Source organism: Alosa sapidissima, chromosome 22 (assembly GCF_018492685.1).
Source record: "Alosa sapidissima isolate fAloSap1 chromosome 22, fAloSap1.pri, whole genome shotgun sequence".
NCBI lineage: Eukaryota > Metazoa > Chordata > Actinopteri > Clupeiformes > Clupeidae > Alosa > Alosa sapidissima.
The window spans coordinates 22,320,908-22,334,791 of NC_055978.1; the positions used below are offsets into that span (position 1 = coordinate 22,320,908).

At 40.2% G+C, this 13,884-nt stretch overlaps 2 protein-coding genes across 4 annotated transcripts in view; both read right to left on the reverse strand.

Moving 5' to 3' along the window:
* The window catches only part of cnot4b (CCR4-NOT transcription complex, subunit 4b), a 46,309-nt gene extending 42,976 nt beyond the window's left edge, over positions 1 to 3,333 (reverse strand). For 2 of the 3 annotated variants that reach the window (XM_042078187.1, XM_042078188.1), the window contains exon 1: positions 3,097 to 3,332. The gene's annotated coding sequence lies outside the window, so the exon portion shown is untranslated. Of the gene's footprint in view, positions 1 to 3,096 lie in introns of all 3 variants that reach the window. The other variant, XM_042078186.1, reaches the window with a different exon arrangement.
* Positions 3,334 to 4,191: 858 nt separating this feature from the next.
* Positions 4,192 to 6,944, reverse strand: LOC121697243 (toll-like receptor 1). The gene is made up of 2 exons (XM_042078674.1): positions 6,831 to 6,944; positions 4,192 to 6,724 (listed from the first exon to the last, which is right to left on the reverse strand). The coding sequence occupies exons 1-2, from the start codon at positions 6,872 to 6,874 to the stop codon at positions 4,258 to 4,260; spliced, it is 2,511 nt and encodes an 836-aa protein (XP_041934608.1). The 5' UTR covers positions 6,875 to 6,944; the 3' UTR covers positions 4,192 to 4,257.
* Between the last annotated feature and the right edge of the window lie 6,940 nt (positions 6,945 to 13,884).

The window sequence follows — 13,884 nt, forward strand, 5'->3', positions numbered from 1 at the left end:
CAGATATGCCCACACCGGAGGCCTACACATCCCCAGTTTCATCAAGCCAGCGCTGCCTACTCTGTGTTGAAGTGTTCTGATGGGATTGGCACAAGAAAAAAACCAAATCAAACGGTTTCTGCCAGGACAGGAATAAATATGCCAACATACTGAGAACCAAAAGAGACTCTCGTTTTGTATTAGTCGTACAGTGAAAGTCCTGGGGGAAAGGGGTCATAGGACAGATTTTAGGTGTGTTTGCAGACGGGAGCGGGAAAGCTTTTCGCACATGGTGTGCCCTCCGTGTTGTCCAAGTACACAACAAATAAGGCTGCCTGCTTAATAAGCTGATGCTAGGTAAACAAAGGGCTGCAAAATGTAGACCGGATAACACGCACTCAAGAGGAAAACAGGTTTCTTGGAGGAGACTAACTTAACCCCATGGACCTTACTAGTGAGTACTTTGATGGGGGAATTAAAGGTCACTACCACTGCTCCGACCTGAATAGCAAAAATAAGGTCTAAGCAGATCTTGATGGGGTGGGAAGAAACTATAATCACACTGCACTGCCTAATACCTCATACACTCTTAGCAAACTTGGCACAGTCATGCTCTAAAGCTCAACAAAGGCAACACAGTTCTACACCCCACAATTGATAAGTAATTAAACCCACTTTCATAGCAAATATCTCAGTTTCTATGTTGTTGTAGATAACATAACACCCTCAAATTCATTATACCGTTATCAAGTCATGTAAAGGGGACACAAACATACCGGTCATCCATATTCTCAATGTAGGCTATTTTTGTGCTTCAGCTGAAGCCTGACATGAACAAATAGATCATCAAAATACATAAGTCAGAAAGCTAGCTAGCTTTTGTCTATGCAGTTTTTAGTCTTCGCAGGCTCAGTCTTTCGGCAGTTTCTTACTTATTAGCTTTAGGCAACCTGTGTGATGTCTCTAGTGAGTTATGACACTCACTCAGACCAATACCAGTGCCACTTCCAAAAGATGGCACTGACACAAAAAGCTGGTATATGTGTGAAGAAGGCCATGATTAAGGGGCAGGAAAATGTGAGGCTGTTATTAGAGAAAAAAAGGAAACTTTGCTAAGGGCTTTGCGGATTTTGCGGATTTGGGGTTGAGTCTTGGGAAAGGCTGACCATTCTACTAAAAAAACATAAACAAGCCAATAGAGCACCAAAGATCCATACAAAAGGCAACGTGTAATTTCAGCAAAACCAGTCACAGCAGAATGGGTCTGCCCCCATGGGAACAGTATCAGGTAATCGGCACTGACCCTTGGCAACGGCTACACAACTACATCATCCCTGGTGCTAAACTGGAGTGCCCAGGACATAGCACCTCAACCCAGCACCTACACAGCCTCCAAGCCTCATTGAGCAAAACTTTTTTTTTTTAGAGGTGGGACCCTCGAACAGCATCATCGGACTGTAGGGTGCAGAGGAGAGAGAACTAGAACTAGAACCCCTTCCCACCTGATTGTGAAAACATCTGGCAACGTAGCAGGAAAAAGGCCAAGAGTTCAGAAGTATTATCTTATCTACTTTCTGAGAAGTAACTGAGAAAGTTCCATAAAATACCTGTGCACAAATTTTGCTTCCTGGATATATGTCATGTCGCTGTTTACTAAACTGCTGTGGATATAACACGTTTGGTGTCGGGAACACAATGCGTAACTGTCAGAGCCTTTTCATCTCTACCATAGACAGTAAAGGTCCGTAATGGAAAAATCCGTCAACTCTACCCAGTTAATGATAAATGCATACGCTCATTTAACGTTACTCTTGTCAACTGTAGCATCGCTTAAACTATAGAGTTTAACTGCAGCCTGCCGACTGCCATCTGAATACATTTGGAGCGTATTGCTTTAATTACAAGGCAACTAACGTGTATCCTATATGACTTGGCTAGCTACCTAGGAGGCTAGGAACTTAGCTTGTGAACCAGTTCATGTACAATATGCCACCTGATTTATAACTCTGAAGCACAGGTTTGTTTCACCAGTCATACACATTTACACACCTAAACCCATTAATAAACTCAACTGGCGTTAAAGTCGTTAAGTTTGCGACAGTTGAAGAACCCGAGTTAGCCACGACATAAAAATAAACTGGCTAGCGTTAGCAAAAGGTAATGATCAATCTAGCTTGGCGTCATTCTCGTTTATTAACTGGAAATTCCACTAGGGTGATTTCTACTTGGTCGGAAAAACAAACAGTTTTTCCTTTTGACTTTGAGAAATTAGGATGAAGTCAGTGACTTGCGTTAGCTCATACTGGCTAACCTAGCATAACTTGTCGTTCGCTGGCAAACCAGCAATAATAGCAGGGTAGCTCTAGCAATTCGGCAGAATACCATAGTCTAGCCGCTAACGAGCTAGCGGGACATGGGTGTGGAGTATGTAGGGCAAGTTAGACAGATAAACAAATCACTCTTGTCACATCATGACATCAATGCGATCTTCCCTGGGCACAGTTTGCAAAGATCTGTGTGTAAGTCCCGCATGTTATGGTCGTAGACAAAACATATGTTTTCCGCTCTGTCAAAAGCCGGTCAAGTGATGAAAAATGTTAACGTTACTGCCCGCTGGCGAGCGGGGTAATGCTAACCCGTTTACGGACGTTAATATTAGCATAGCGTTAGCTAATCGGCTAGCTAGCTAGCTCGTTGAACGCGATGTCAGAGTAGCCTAATCAGATATACAGACAAACAAACCTGGAAAAAAGTTACCGTGTCGTAACACAGTAAGTACATGTGTCATCCAAACTACTTTAGTACAGAAAATAATTACAAAAGGTTAGAATGATCAAGAAAAGCAGTTGGCCAACACCGTCGTTTTAGTCGTACTTGATAGCCTACGCGGCCTACACAGCCCCGGCAAGCCTGTAGCTCTCCCTCGTATCGACACCGATACTTTGACATTTTAGTCAACCTTTAATGGACAACTCGGGCATAATTACGAAGACATACACTTTGTTAAAACGATGTGGTTTACACTGATTAAGATAGTTAACCCAGCTTAATTTAACCATTCTTGCGTGAGTTTTCTGGTCAGTTTATGGTGAGAGTTTGTGGGATAACGTTACTCACCCTGTCTATTTGCTGGGATTCTTCTCCAAGGGATATTCACAGAACAAATTGGGCAGGGATTGATTATCTTACTGGACTCTCTGAGCTTTATGACAGCAGACACCGTGAAATCTTTCGGCGTTTGTTTTCAGTATCTGCTCTGAAGGGGAAAACGCCTGTATATTCTTTCAGCCTCTGTGTGTACAGCAGCAGTACCCTCTGACCACCATCTTACATTGAACTGTGCGGAGGGAGGGGAAAGGAACGATTCACAACTACTGGGCATGCTCCGTTTGCACACTCAAAATGTTGACGGGTAATGTAGTTCACATTTCGGCATTACAGATTTTAAACATTTTTGACATATTGACCAATGACTCATTGGAATTGGTACTGACATAATATTTTGATAGGGCCTAGGCTCACAATATTTTGACAACTTTTGTGGTAGGCCTTATTCTAGATTTTCTAGATTCTATGGTCCCATGACGCGATCGCAAGGTTAGGAAATGCTCTTTAAACAAAATCTAAAAAGTGGACCTATCACTGATCTATAAAGAAAGTATTCTTTATAGATCAGTGGGACTTGTGAGTGCAGAATCATAGGCCCACACACGGGTTGTGAGGTAGGCTATAGACTAGACCTAGGCTAGGCCTACCTGAAAACATGTTGTGCGAGAGGTTCATCGTGGAACTAGTCCTACTTTGCATCGTGGAACTAGTCCTACTTTTTCGACCAACAGCCTTATTACAATATTCAGAAAACATTATCAACAGATAACAAAATAGGCTATTGCCAAGCCATCAGAGAAATTAAGTGCTATCCCCAATTCAAAAGATACGTTTTATTTTTTATTTGATCACAAAATCACAATAATTTCCCTCACAAAGAATGGAAAGATAAATGAAAAATCAATGGATTTCAGATATTTTACAAATATTCAGCATTTCTTAAATATAACAGTAGATGGAGACATTTCCAAGTCTCAGGATGGTGAGGGAAAATTAAAAATGCATGAAAAAATGGCCTATTAGCCTAAGATGCATAGTTGTTTAAAACAACCTAAAACTTTCGAAAATCATCTCCTCAAAACATTTTAATAATTATTATTTATCTTAATTACTGTCATCATCATCATCATCATCATCATCATGATATAGGCTATATGGCATTCAAATGCTTTAACCTTGGTTTGCTAACAAGGAGCATGTATCCATAATGTTTGTTGCTACATTCTTCAGTGTAATTCCCTTGTCCCCAGTTTGTAACATGGATCTGAGACTCTTCCAGAACAGATGTTTTTTGCGTTCATCCTTAGGCCACTCTAGATATGTCTGCTGCCTGAGGAGGGTCCTCAGTTTCAAGAACTTTCTTGGCAGAGAGTCAGGTGGGATAGGCTCTAGCAGAATGAACACCACAGAGTCCTGGTCCACGCTAATAGCTCTGTGCTGGGCAAAGAAGAGCTCATAGTTGCACCATTCACTCTGAACAAAGTTCTGAGAGAGCACAAATATGCTCTTATAGCTGGCCTCCACACAATTGATGATGTTGTCCACAATCCATTGCCCCGGTTCAAAGTCACGTTCATGAATGCAAAGTGACAGGCCTGCACCCTCCAGGGTTGGCACCAGCTGTGTATCCACCCAGTCTGAGTCGTGCTGGCTGTAAGAGATGAAAGCATGGTAGTTGAAGGAACACTTCAGCAGCCTGTCCTTCCCCTTATGAGCTCTCCGTTTAGCCCTGATCCAAAACCACAGCATTTTGGTGTACCAAACACCATCACACGCATAAAATGTGATGGCAAAAACTGCAATGATGATGGTTAAAACTGACAATGCCGTAGACGCCTGGAGGATTGGGCGACAGGACAGATGTCCAAAATGGAGATTTACCAGCGATTGATCAGCATAGGAAGGAGGGGTACTGCAAGTGTAGTCCAGGGGCCAGTCTAGTAGTAGAGACTTGTTCATGGCCGTGACAAACCAGAAAGAATCACAAGTGCAGCTGAATGGATTTTTCCCTGCAACCAGTGTCTCCAATTTGGGCAAGCCGTCCAACACACCCTCGCTAATATAGGCAATTGAATTCTGGTCAGTGAACAGGGCATGCAGCAGTGGGGCTCTGAGGTCCAGTGGGATGACTTGAATGCTGTTGGAACTCAAAATAAAATGTGTCAGATGGGGTAATTTTGACAGAATGGCTTGGCTTATGGAGGTAATTCCAGTCTTTGAGAGATCGATTCTTTTGAAGTAAGGTGAGAGGTGTTCGAAGATGTCATTGCCCAGGTTGTTGTGGCTGAGACTCAGCTCAGTTAGATTAGGGGACCATGAGCATGGGCCAGTTAGGCGGATGGAGTTGAAGCTCAGGTCCAGAGATTCCAGAAGTTTGATCTGACTGGATTGCTGAGATATAATAGCCAGGTCAATGAAACGGTTATGACTCAATGAGAGGTGTCTGAGGGATGGAAAGATCATTGTTGGTTTGCAAAAGGGCCACCAAAAGCCAGACTCATCCAGCAGATTGTCTGACAGATCCAAAGTCTGTAATGATGGTATGGCAGACATCAAATTACAGGGGAGAATGTTCATTCCGGTGCCTGAGAACTTCAGATATGACAACTCTGTAACATGATTCATGCTCATGTTAATTATGGGGTACCTATATTGATAGTGCTTGATACCATCAAATGTAATCGATTTGATTTGTAATGTGGTATTCTGGTCTGGGAATTGAAATCCATAAGGAGTGTCTTCATTGTAAACAATATTGATAAAAGTCAAATCTTCAACTGGAGAATGCCAAACATTTTGTATTAATTTTAACATGAATGTGCTATTTATCCAGGTTTGTGTTATAGTTAAATTTCTCAGACTGTGAAAGGTTTTTAAGGCAATAAAAGGATCAACAACTGCATTGCAATCATCAGGAACAAGCTTTAATAAACTCAGCTTCTGTGTTTGCGTTTGGTTAAGGTCAACAAGAATTTGTTCAAAGATGTCAAAATTCCGGCAAAAGGAGGCATTGAGAGTCAATTCTTTCAGATACTTCAACTGAGCTAAAGATCCAGGTTCATATTCTTGCAACTGAATGCCCTCACCTAAAATAATCTGCTTTAAATGTATGTCCTTCAAAAAACTGAAGTCTTTGAGTTTCAGTGAAGTAGCATTTTGACTTCCAAGAGCAAGGATCTCAAGATTATTAAATTTGGAAAAGCTATCTGGAAGAGCATAGCTGTAGTAGTTGTTGCTGGAGAGGTCTATGATACGAAATGTGTTGAGATTCATGTTAGGGATGACTTTCAAAAGGTTATAGGAGACGTTTAGCACCTTGATTTTGTTGTTGATGAAGGCATCCGGAGAAATGAACTTCAGATTACAATGTGTTGCTTTCAAGAAACAAAGGTTGGTAAGATTTATTAGTTGTCCATCTTCAATTCGAGCAATGTTGTTATAAGACACGTCCAAGTATTCAGTTTTCTTTGGAAGGTTTGGTGGAATTGCAGTGAGTTTGAGGTGTCTTAAGCTCTTTGTATGTTCTCTTAATGTCACACACATTTCAAATCCTATCTCTTCAGTATCTACAGCCGTAGTCCCAGAGAGTAAAATCACAACAGACAATATGCCAATGATCCAAAATGTAAGGGACATACTGAAAAAAGGGATGAAACATCAATATTATTAAGATTAAAGATGTAGTAAAATATTGCAAACTTTATAAAATGTATATTCATCTGTAATTTATGATCTGTACTCACTTGTGGGCTTTCTTGCTTATGTGTGTGTCTCCCCAGAAGACCATGTTGTATCTGCTAAGGTCTTACACATCCTCTAACTTTATTTACACATCCTCTAACTATTTTAGTACATGTTCCGTAAAAAAAAACAAAATATGACTGTGTTTTCGCAAGTTCCCTTAGTTGCAATACTGTACTTCTCTTATTTTAAAATGGTTGCTTTGTTGTTTTTGTGGTCACATTCACAGGGTTATCTAAAAAAAAATTCAGTTTGTGGAAGACACTTAACATTTATTTGGCATTTTCTTTTAATCAGGCAGTATTTTGTTATTTCAGGGTCACTTCTATAATGTTATTGTTTTCTATCATTACAATATCCATCAACTGTCATTTTCTGTTTGAAGTGCGTGCGCGCGTGTGTGTGTTCGTGTGTGTGAGTACATATGGATGGATTGTAAAATCAAGCGCTCCCGGGCAAAAGAGCTTACACCAGCAGCGGTCATACTGTATCAGACTTGCCCTTCTCAAAATCATGTCAGCGTGAGTTATTTAGAAGCAGCACTTTTGATGGGCCACATTGTTACAACCAAAGAATAAAAAATAAAGACAAAATGATTCTCCCTTGACTTTGACTCAGTAAAGTATTTCAAAAGCACCCAAGTTTCCTTTTTCATTCTGTCAGAGTGGGTGAGTTCCTCATTTCATTAGTAGATAACCTCAAAAAACACAGATTAAGAAATACCAAAGATGTATTTTCGTAAGACATGGGAAAGACATGGGAAAGTTGGAAAGTCAATGCCATACATGTAAATGCCAGCTTGGACTTAGGACCCGAAGGGCAAATGCCCTATTTTGCAAAGTTTCAACATGCAATGGCTTCTTCTTTGGACCTTTCTCCATACATCCAGGTTTCATGAAAATTGGCAGTTTTTGCATAATTCAAACAAATAACAAACACACAAGCAGACAGACAGACAATTTAGACAGAAATTACTTCTTTGGCAGAGATAGTATAAATTATCCATTTAACTGCAGTTAAGATGAAAAGTACACACTGAAATTCTATATAAAATACATAAATATATTATGGCATTAACTGGCAGACCATTCTGCTGACCATGGTTAAAATATTTTTTGCCCCAATTAGACCCAAGTTAGCAACATTATCAACAGCAAATGTACATCCAGGGTCATACGTTTTTGAACCCATGCTAAAGTTGACTAAAAAGAGGAATATAAAATCTTTTGGAAATTGATCTTAATGCCTTAAGTAAATCTTAGTGGAACGCTGCATGCCGTTGTTGCAGGCAGCTCACTGCGCCGGGATTAGTGTGTGCTTCACCTCACTGTGTGTTCGCTGTGTGCTGAGTGTGTTTCACTAATTCACGGATTGGGATAAATGCAGAGACCAAATTTCCCTCACGGGATCAAAAGAGTATATATACTTACTTACGATCTGTGATTCACGTTAGTTGGTCACGGTTAAGGTGTTGAAAGGAGTTTGGAAACATGTTGTGCATCAGTGTGAATAGTGGTAGCTGCAGGGGTAAAAGCAAAAGGGAAAAGAAAAATAAAATAAATGAATAAACTTTACAGAAAGGAAGAGGGAGGTACTGTACTGTATGTGTCTGGTAATGTACACGGCTTGTAGTTGTTTTTGTGGAATTTAGAAACGTCAAAAATGGGGACCAGTTGATTTCAAGTTTTGTAGAACTACTTCCTTAGCGACATATTTTATTGCACATGCTTGGCCTTGCCAGTAAATTATGATGCAGATATATTTTTTTATCTGGCAGAGAGAGAGAGAATTTCATGGGAGAATATGAATGGAGTAAGTTCATTTAGTGTTGGGAAGGGGCACATGCTTCTACATGGCCTACATGGAGTGTAGGCCTATCTGGGAGATGACAACATGATTGCAAAGGCATTTTCCCTGGCATAGGGGAGGGATTGTGAAGCAGATAGAGACTGAGATTGACAGGTGACAAACATACATGATTGGCAGGTGTGAGGATGCGGATCTCAGCAGGTGTGTTTGTGTGTTTGGATGTGAATTTTCAATCATTTGTGCCATCACTGTATTCTTCAATATCATCAATAGTTAATAAAAACTCTTTATTCAATACTAAATTTGTGATTGACAGAACCAAGTGCATGCATACACATCATTTTAAGCCATAGAGGTGTTGAGGGGAGGTACTCTCGGAGGATTTGGGTCTTCAAGAGCTTCTTGAAGATAAAGAGGGACACCTCTGGCGCTTGGTAAGTTGTTCCATTATCAGAACTACAAATGAAAATAGTCTATTGCCGTGTATGTATAGGGACGGCAGTGCCAGGCGATGTTGGAGGAATGTAGCAGCCAAGGGGCTGCTACAGAGCATTTAACCCTAAGGTGTTCAGGTCTGTGGGACCTGTTTTCAATGTTTGCTCAAAGAAAAATTATGCTATTTATTATTTCTTCTAAATTAAACTCATTGGCATTGGCTAATTTTCTGTGAAGAACATACAGTAAAAAATAACTTATTTTCAGTGACTGCACACAGTACACCCCCCTTCACATAGCTATTACATACAGTATGTGGTGTTCGGGTCTACTGGACCCAAGTGTAATAATTGTAGGCGCTGTGTACTTTAACTGTGTCCTCCTCCTGTGTCTGTGCGCATATGTGTGTCTGTGTGAGGGAATGTTATCTTTCTGCACCTGCTATTTCCACACAAAGTTACAAAATTGTTACATTTCAAGCACTTTCACTTGTTCTGATTAAGTTCTAAGAAATAAGCACCAATAATGATCAAAACATTTTTTTCTATTTTTTATTTTATTTTTAGAATTGAAAAAAAAAAAACGAAAATTATCATAAATGTGATCTCACAGGGGTAAATGGCAAATATGAACCATAAATTATGTCTATATCATTGGTAATTGAGCTATAAAGTAAACATTTGTTAAGTATTTTTACATAAATTGTTATGGCTGTATTGATTTAAAACTCAAAAGGAATTAAATGCCCGCACTCTGCTTAAACTCCCATATATTTATTGTGTTGCAATGTTTCGACCCGACTGGGTCTTCCTCAGGCTGGGTCGAAACGTTGCAACACAATAAATATATGGGAGTTTTAGCAGAGTGCGGGCATTTCATTCCTTTTGAGTTCTAATTCCATTGGCCCTGCACCTCACTGGTGGGGATGTGCACACTTCCGCAACTACTCAATGTATTGATTTAAAAGCCTAATAATGTGGTGGGTCCACCAGACCCGGGAACATTGGCTGAGTAACAAAAATATGAACACCTTACAAGGGTCACTTCTAAGCAAGCATTTCTAAGCAAATTACATGAATTTGATGGAAATGGGTAGTCAGTGGGTCTCAATGAACAGCGGGGTAACTTGCCCTTTTTGCTTGATTGAAAACCAGACGTGCCGCTACATTGGACTATCTACAGCAGTTTCACAAGCCAGAAGGCCCATGAGGAGGGCTTGGCAGTCGATGCAAGAGATAACCCTGATCTGTGCCAAGAGCAAGGTTGTATGTTGGGTTAGGTACAGTCTGATTTTTCTTATACAGAAAAAATGCAAAGCAGCATGACCGGGGTGACAGAGGCAAAATGGTCAGAGAAGGTTAGGTCATCAGTCATGACACCCAAGTTTCTTGTAGCCTTGGTAGAAGCAAGAGAGGAGTCCATTTTGATGTTGATGTGATATATGGTTTGTTTGGCTGGGAAGACCAGCAGTTTGGGCTTAGACGGGTTTAGGTGAAGGAGGTGATGTTCTTTCACCCAAGTGGATTTGTCAAAGACAGGTGCAGATTGGGTCTATAGTTGGGTATCATCATGCATAGCAGTTCTAGCCAAATCAACCTTCTTCTCTATTCTCAGATTGCAACATTTTTTTTATTGGATCTTGATTAAGTGTTAATTCTTCCTGTTTTGAGCCCTGCACGTCTAACCATTTTTTTATTGTTCACTTGTTTCATATCAACTAAGCAATGTAAGAAATGAGAAGTTGGAAGATGATTGTCAGCTAGAACAGGAACATTGGGATTCTTTGTTTTACCACCATTCCACCCCACACCAACTCTCAGCAGGCATGTAGGGAGCTGTTATACACAACATCAGCTAAAATTGTTTTAAATGAGCTTTAGGTGTGAAATCAGAGGAAAATAAGGGTTAAAGTTTTCTGGTTTGGAATGTGTGTACTGATCATTTTAATTTGCAGGGGGTTTTTTTTATATCTTGTACAAAAATCAAATGAACAGTACTTTTCCAATAGGTCCAATGGCAATTAGTAGTCCAGCACTCTGAACATTTTAGTGTGTTCATGCAAAATAAAATAAAATAAAATAAAATAGACAAAGTTTAGTAGTAAGTAGTTTACTTTGAATAGCATAGCCTCAGCACTTCTAATATTAAGCAAGGTATTAAATCCAGAAGCACAAGATTACAATGCTGAATAGACTCCCCAGACCCACTCTCATGACCCATACCACAGGGCAAACAAGAGCATCAAGCCTGATGCTTTTTCTCTACGAAACTCCCCCTCGCTCGATCTGAAGCTCTTTTCCTTTTCTTTGCATCTTCCGTCAAGGGTTTTCGCTGCTTCTTCGCCGGCTCTGCCATTATACACACGTTTGCAACAGTCGCTAGCGTTTCGTTAGCCTGCCTCTGTGCTGTGGATGCAGGATGTAAACTTATCAATTCAATTCAAGCAATTCTTAGGGTTTTGTAGAATCTGCCTGTATGAGAAAATGAATAAGTTGGTTGTCAATATAAAATGACCAATCCACATGTTTTAGATTTTTGCTAAAAAAATGACAAATATCTGCCCAAAAGAAAGATTGTTCATGTAGCATTGTTCATACAACCTGTCATACAATCTGTCACAGACTGTGCAGCAAATGAAATTTTCAAATCCAGCATAACATACCATGCAACATTGCATGCCTCCTCTAAAGCAAACAAGAATCTAATACTGCATGGGTCATGGGTCTTTAGTGAGATGGTGGGTCTACCTGCGTGGCGGGACAGGCCCTTCAGTCGACACTTCCTCTGGGACAAACTGCATGTGTAGAGTCCCAGACAACCAGAGCAATCCTGTGCCGTAGCACAGCCACGGGACTGGATGCCATTACATGCATGCTGGTACAGATCAAATCAGTAACATTAGAAAACAGTTTGAAAGTGAGCAGTGAAATATTTGCATAGTAAAATCTGATTATTTATAGTAAACATTTATAGTACAATTTTATTTATTTATAAAAAAGATTCTAATAGTAGGCTAATGGATACAGGTGTGGTTCATGAATAGCTAAAATTAAATACCAATTGGAAATTTGAATGAATAAGAACATATTTTGCCCACCGTGTCAGAGTTGAAATGACCATTGTTCTGCTGACCGTCTCGGACTTGGCCTCTCGTTCCAAAACTCCCAAACTGGCCGTGGCTGAGGCGGTCCAAATCCCCGTCGTTCGGGTGTACAGTACTGGTGGTGTGCTCAGCACGAAGAGCTCTGGAGTACGCATGCCGACCCTTTCGTGTCAGGAAACCTTTTTCACCCGTCCAGTGCATTGAACTCACTCTGCTGCCCTTCTTGCCATCCATACTGGCCTGAGTGTAGCAGAGCAAATGGGTAAAAAACATTAAGAGCAAACTGCAGTGTTTCATCCCAAATAAAAACAAATATTTCCAGGCAAGAGATTGACATGGATAGACCCTTAGCAAATAATGATTGTTGATCATCAGAGTGTTTATATACCTTACCAACACCAACCCAGTAACCTCCTCATGGAATATATCACTAAAACAAATAGAAAGGGGATGGTTGCAGTAATCATGCTTTAATGGGTCCCCTAATAAAGGAGCATAATAAAGGGGTTGAACGGAAAGTAAAGGATGAAGTCCCTCCTCAAACATTAAACATTGTGTACAACAATGACCAAAGGGAAAAAAGGAATTGAAGAGTGATGTTTTCAAACACACTTAGTGACGCAGGACACTGACCTTTTTTCTTTTTTTTTTTCAATAATCTTTCAGTACACAGAAGATTCTGGAATATTCCATCACGGAACAAAGACCTACCGACCACCAACTTTCAGATCTCTCTTGTTTCCAAGGACAGTGATTTCTATTTGGTATCCAAGCATGATACATACTCTGCTGTTCAGTCTCTATGCTGAGAACTAAAGGGTGGATAGATAGAGGAGAGATTGAGAGGTCACATATCACAATCATCTTTCTGACAACAAATCTCTTCGCCATGGGCCATCACTTCAAGTGTTTGTATACAAGGTGCAGTCACCGGCAATATATTTCTCCTTGACTTCATGTGAGCTGCTATCAAACTCATGCGGTTATACTTTCTCACACTTGTCACACGTTGCGGTACAGACATGCTGACAGCAAAATATGTTCATTGTCTTTGAAATATGTTCAATATATTCATTGTCTTTTGAATGAAAAACATTACACATGCTGAAATCTAAAAAGGCATGCAAGGAAATGTGTGTTTTCAAAACCTTTTGTCAATATAACTCTTGCTGTCACAAACCATTCACAAAGGCCATGATCCTTCTGAATACTATTTCATACTTAAGGATGTTTATAAAGGAAAATTAATGCCAGATGAATGTGTAAATAAATGTGCAGTTTAACATATTTCCATGTGTTTGTAACAGCAGCTGCTGTGTTGCTTTATAGAAGGAAAATAAACTATAAGGTCAGCAGAACAGATGGAACTCATCCAGCTTACAAAACACCTGCATTCATCTGTCCACAGCTTAAGGCCTCTTCAGAGCAGGTAACTTATCCCATGGTTTATTCTCCTTGGAGAGAAATCCTACAAAAGCCTTGCTATGTGCTTCTCATTTCGTGTTCAACTACGTTACATGATTTGTTTTGTCTAGCTTTCAGTGTGGCAGCTCCCAATGTAAGATATTATGAGACCTTGTATAGCACCAAAGGATAAAAACAGTGTGGTCAACACAAGGGCCTGGTTACCAGGAAGGAATCCAGAGAGTATTCCACTGAGTGCGAGACTGATGAAAAGATGAACAATGACGCTCTCTGTGTTTACCTCT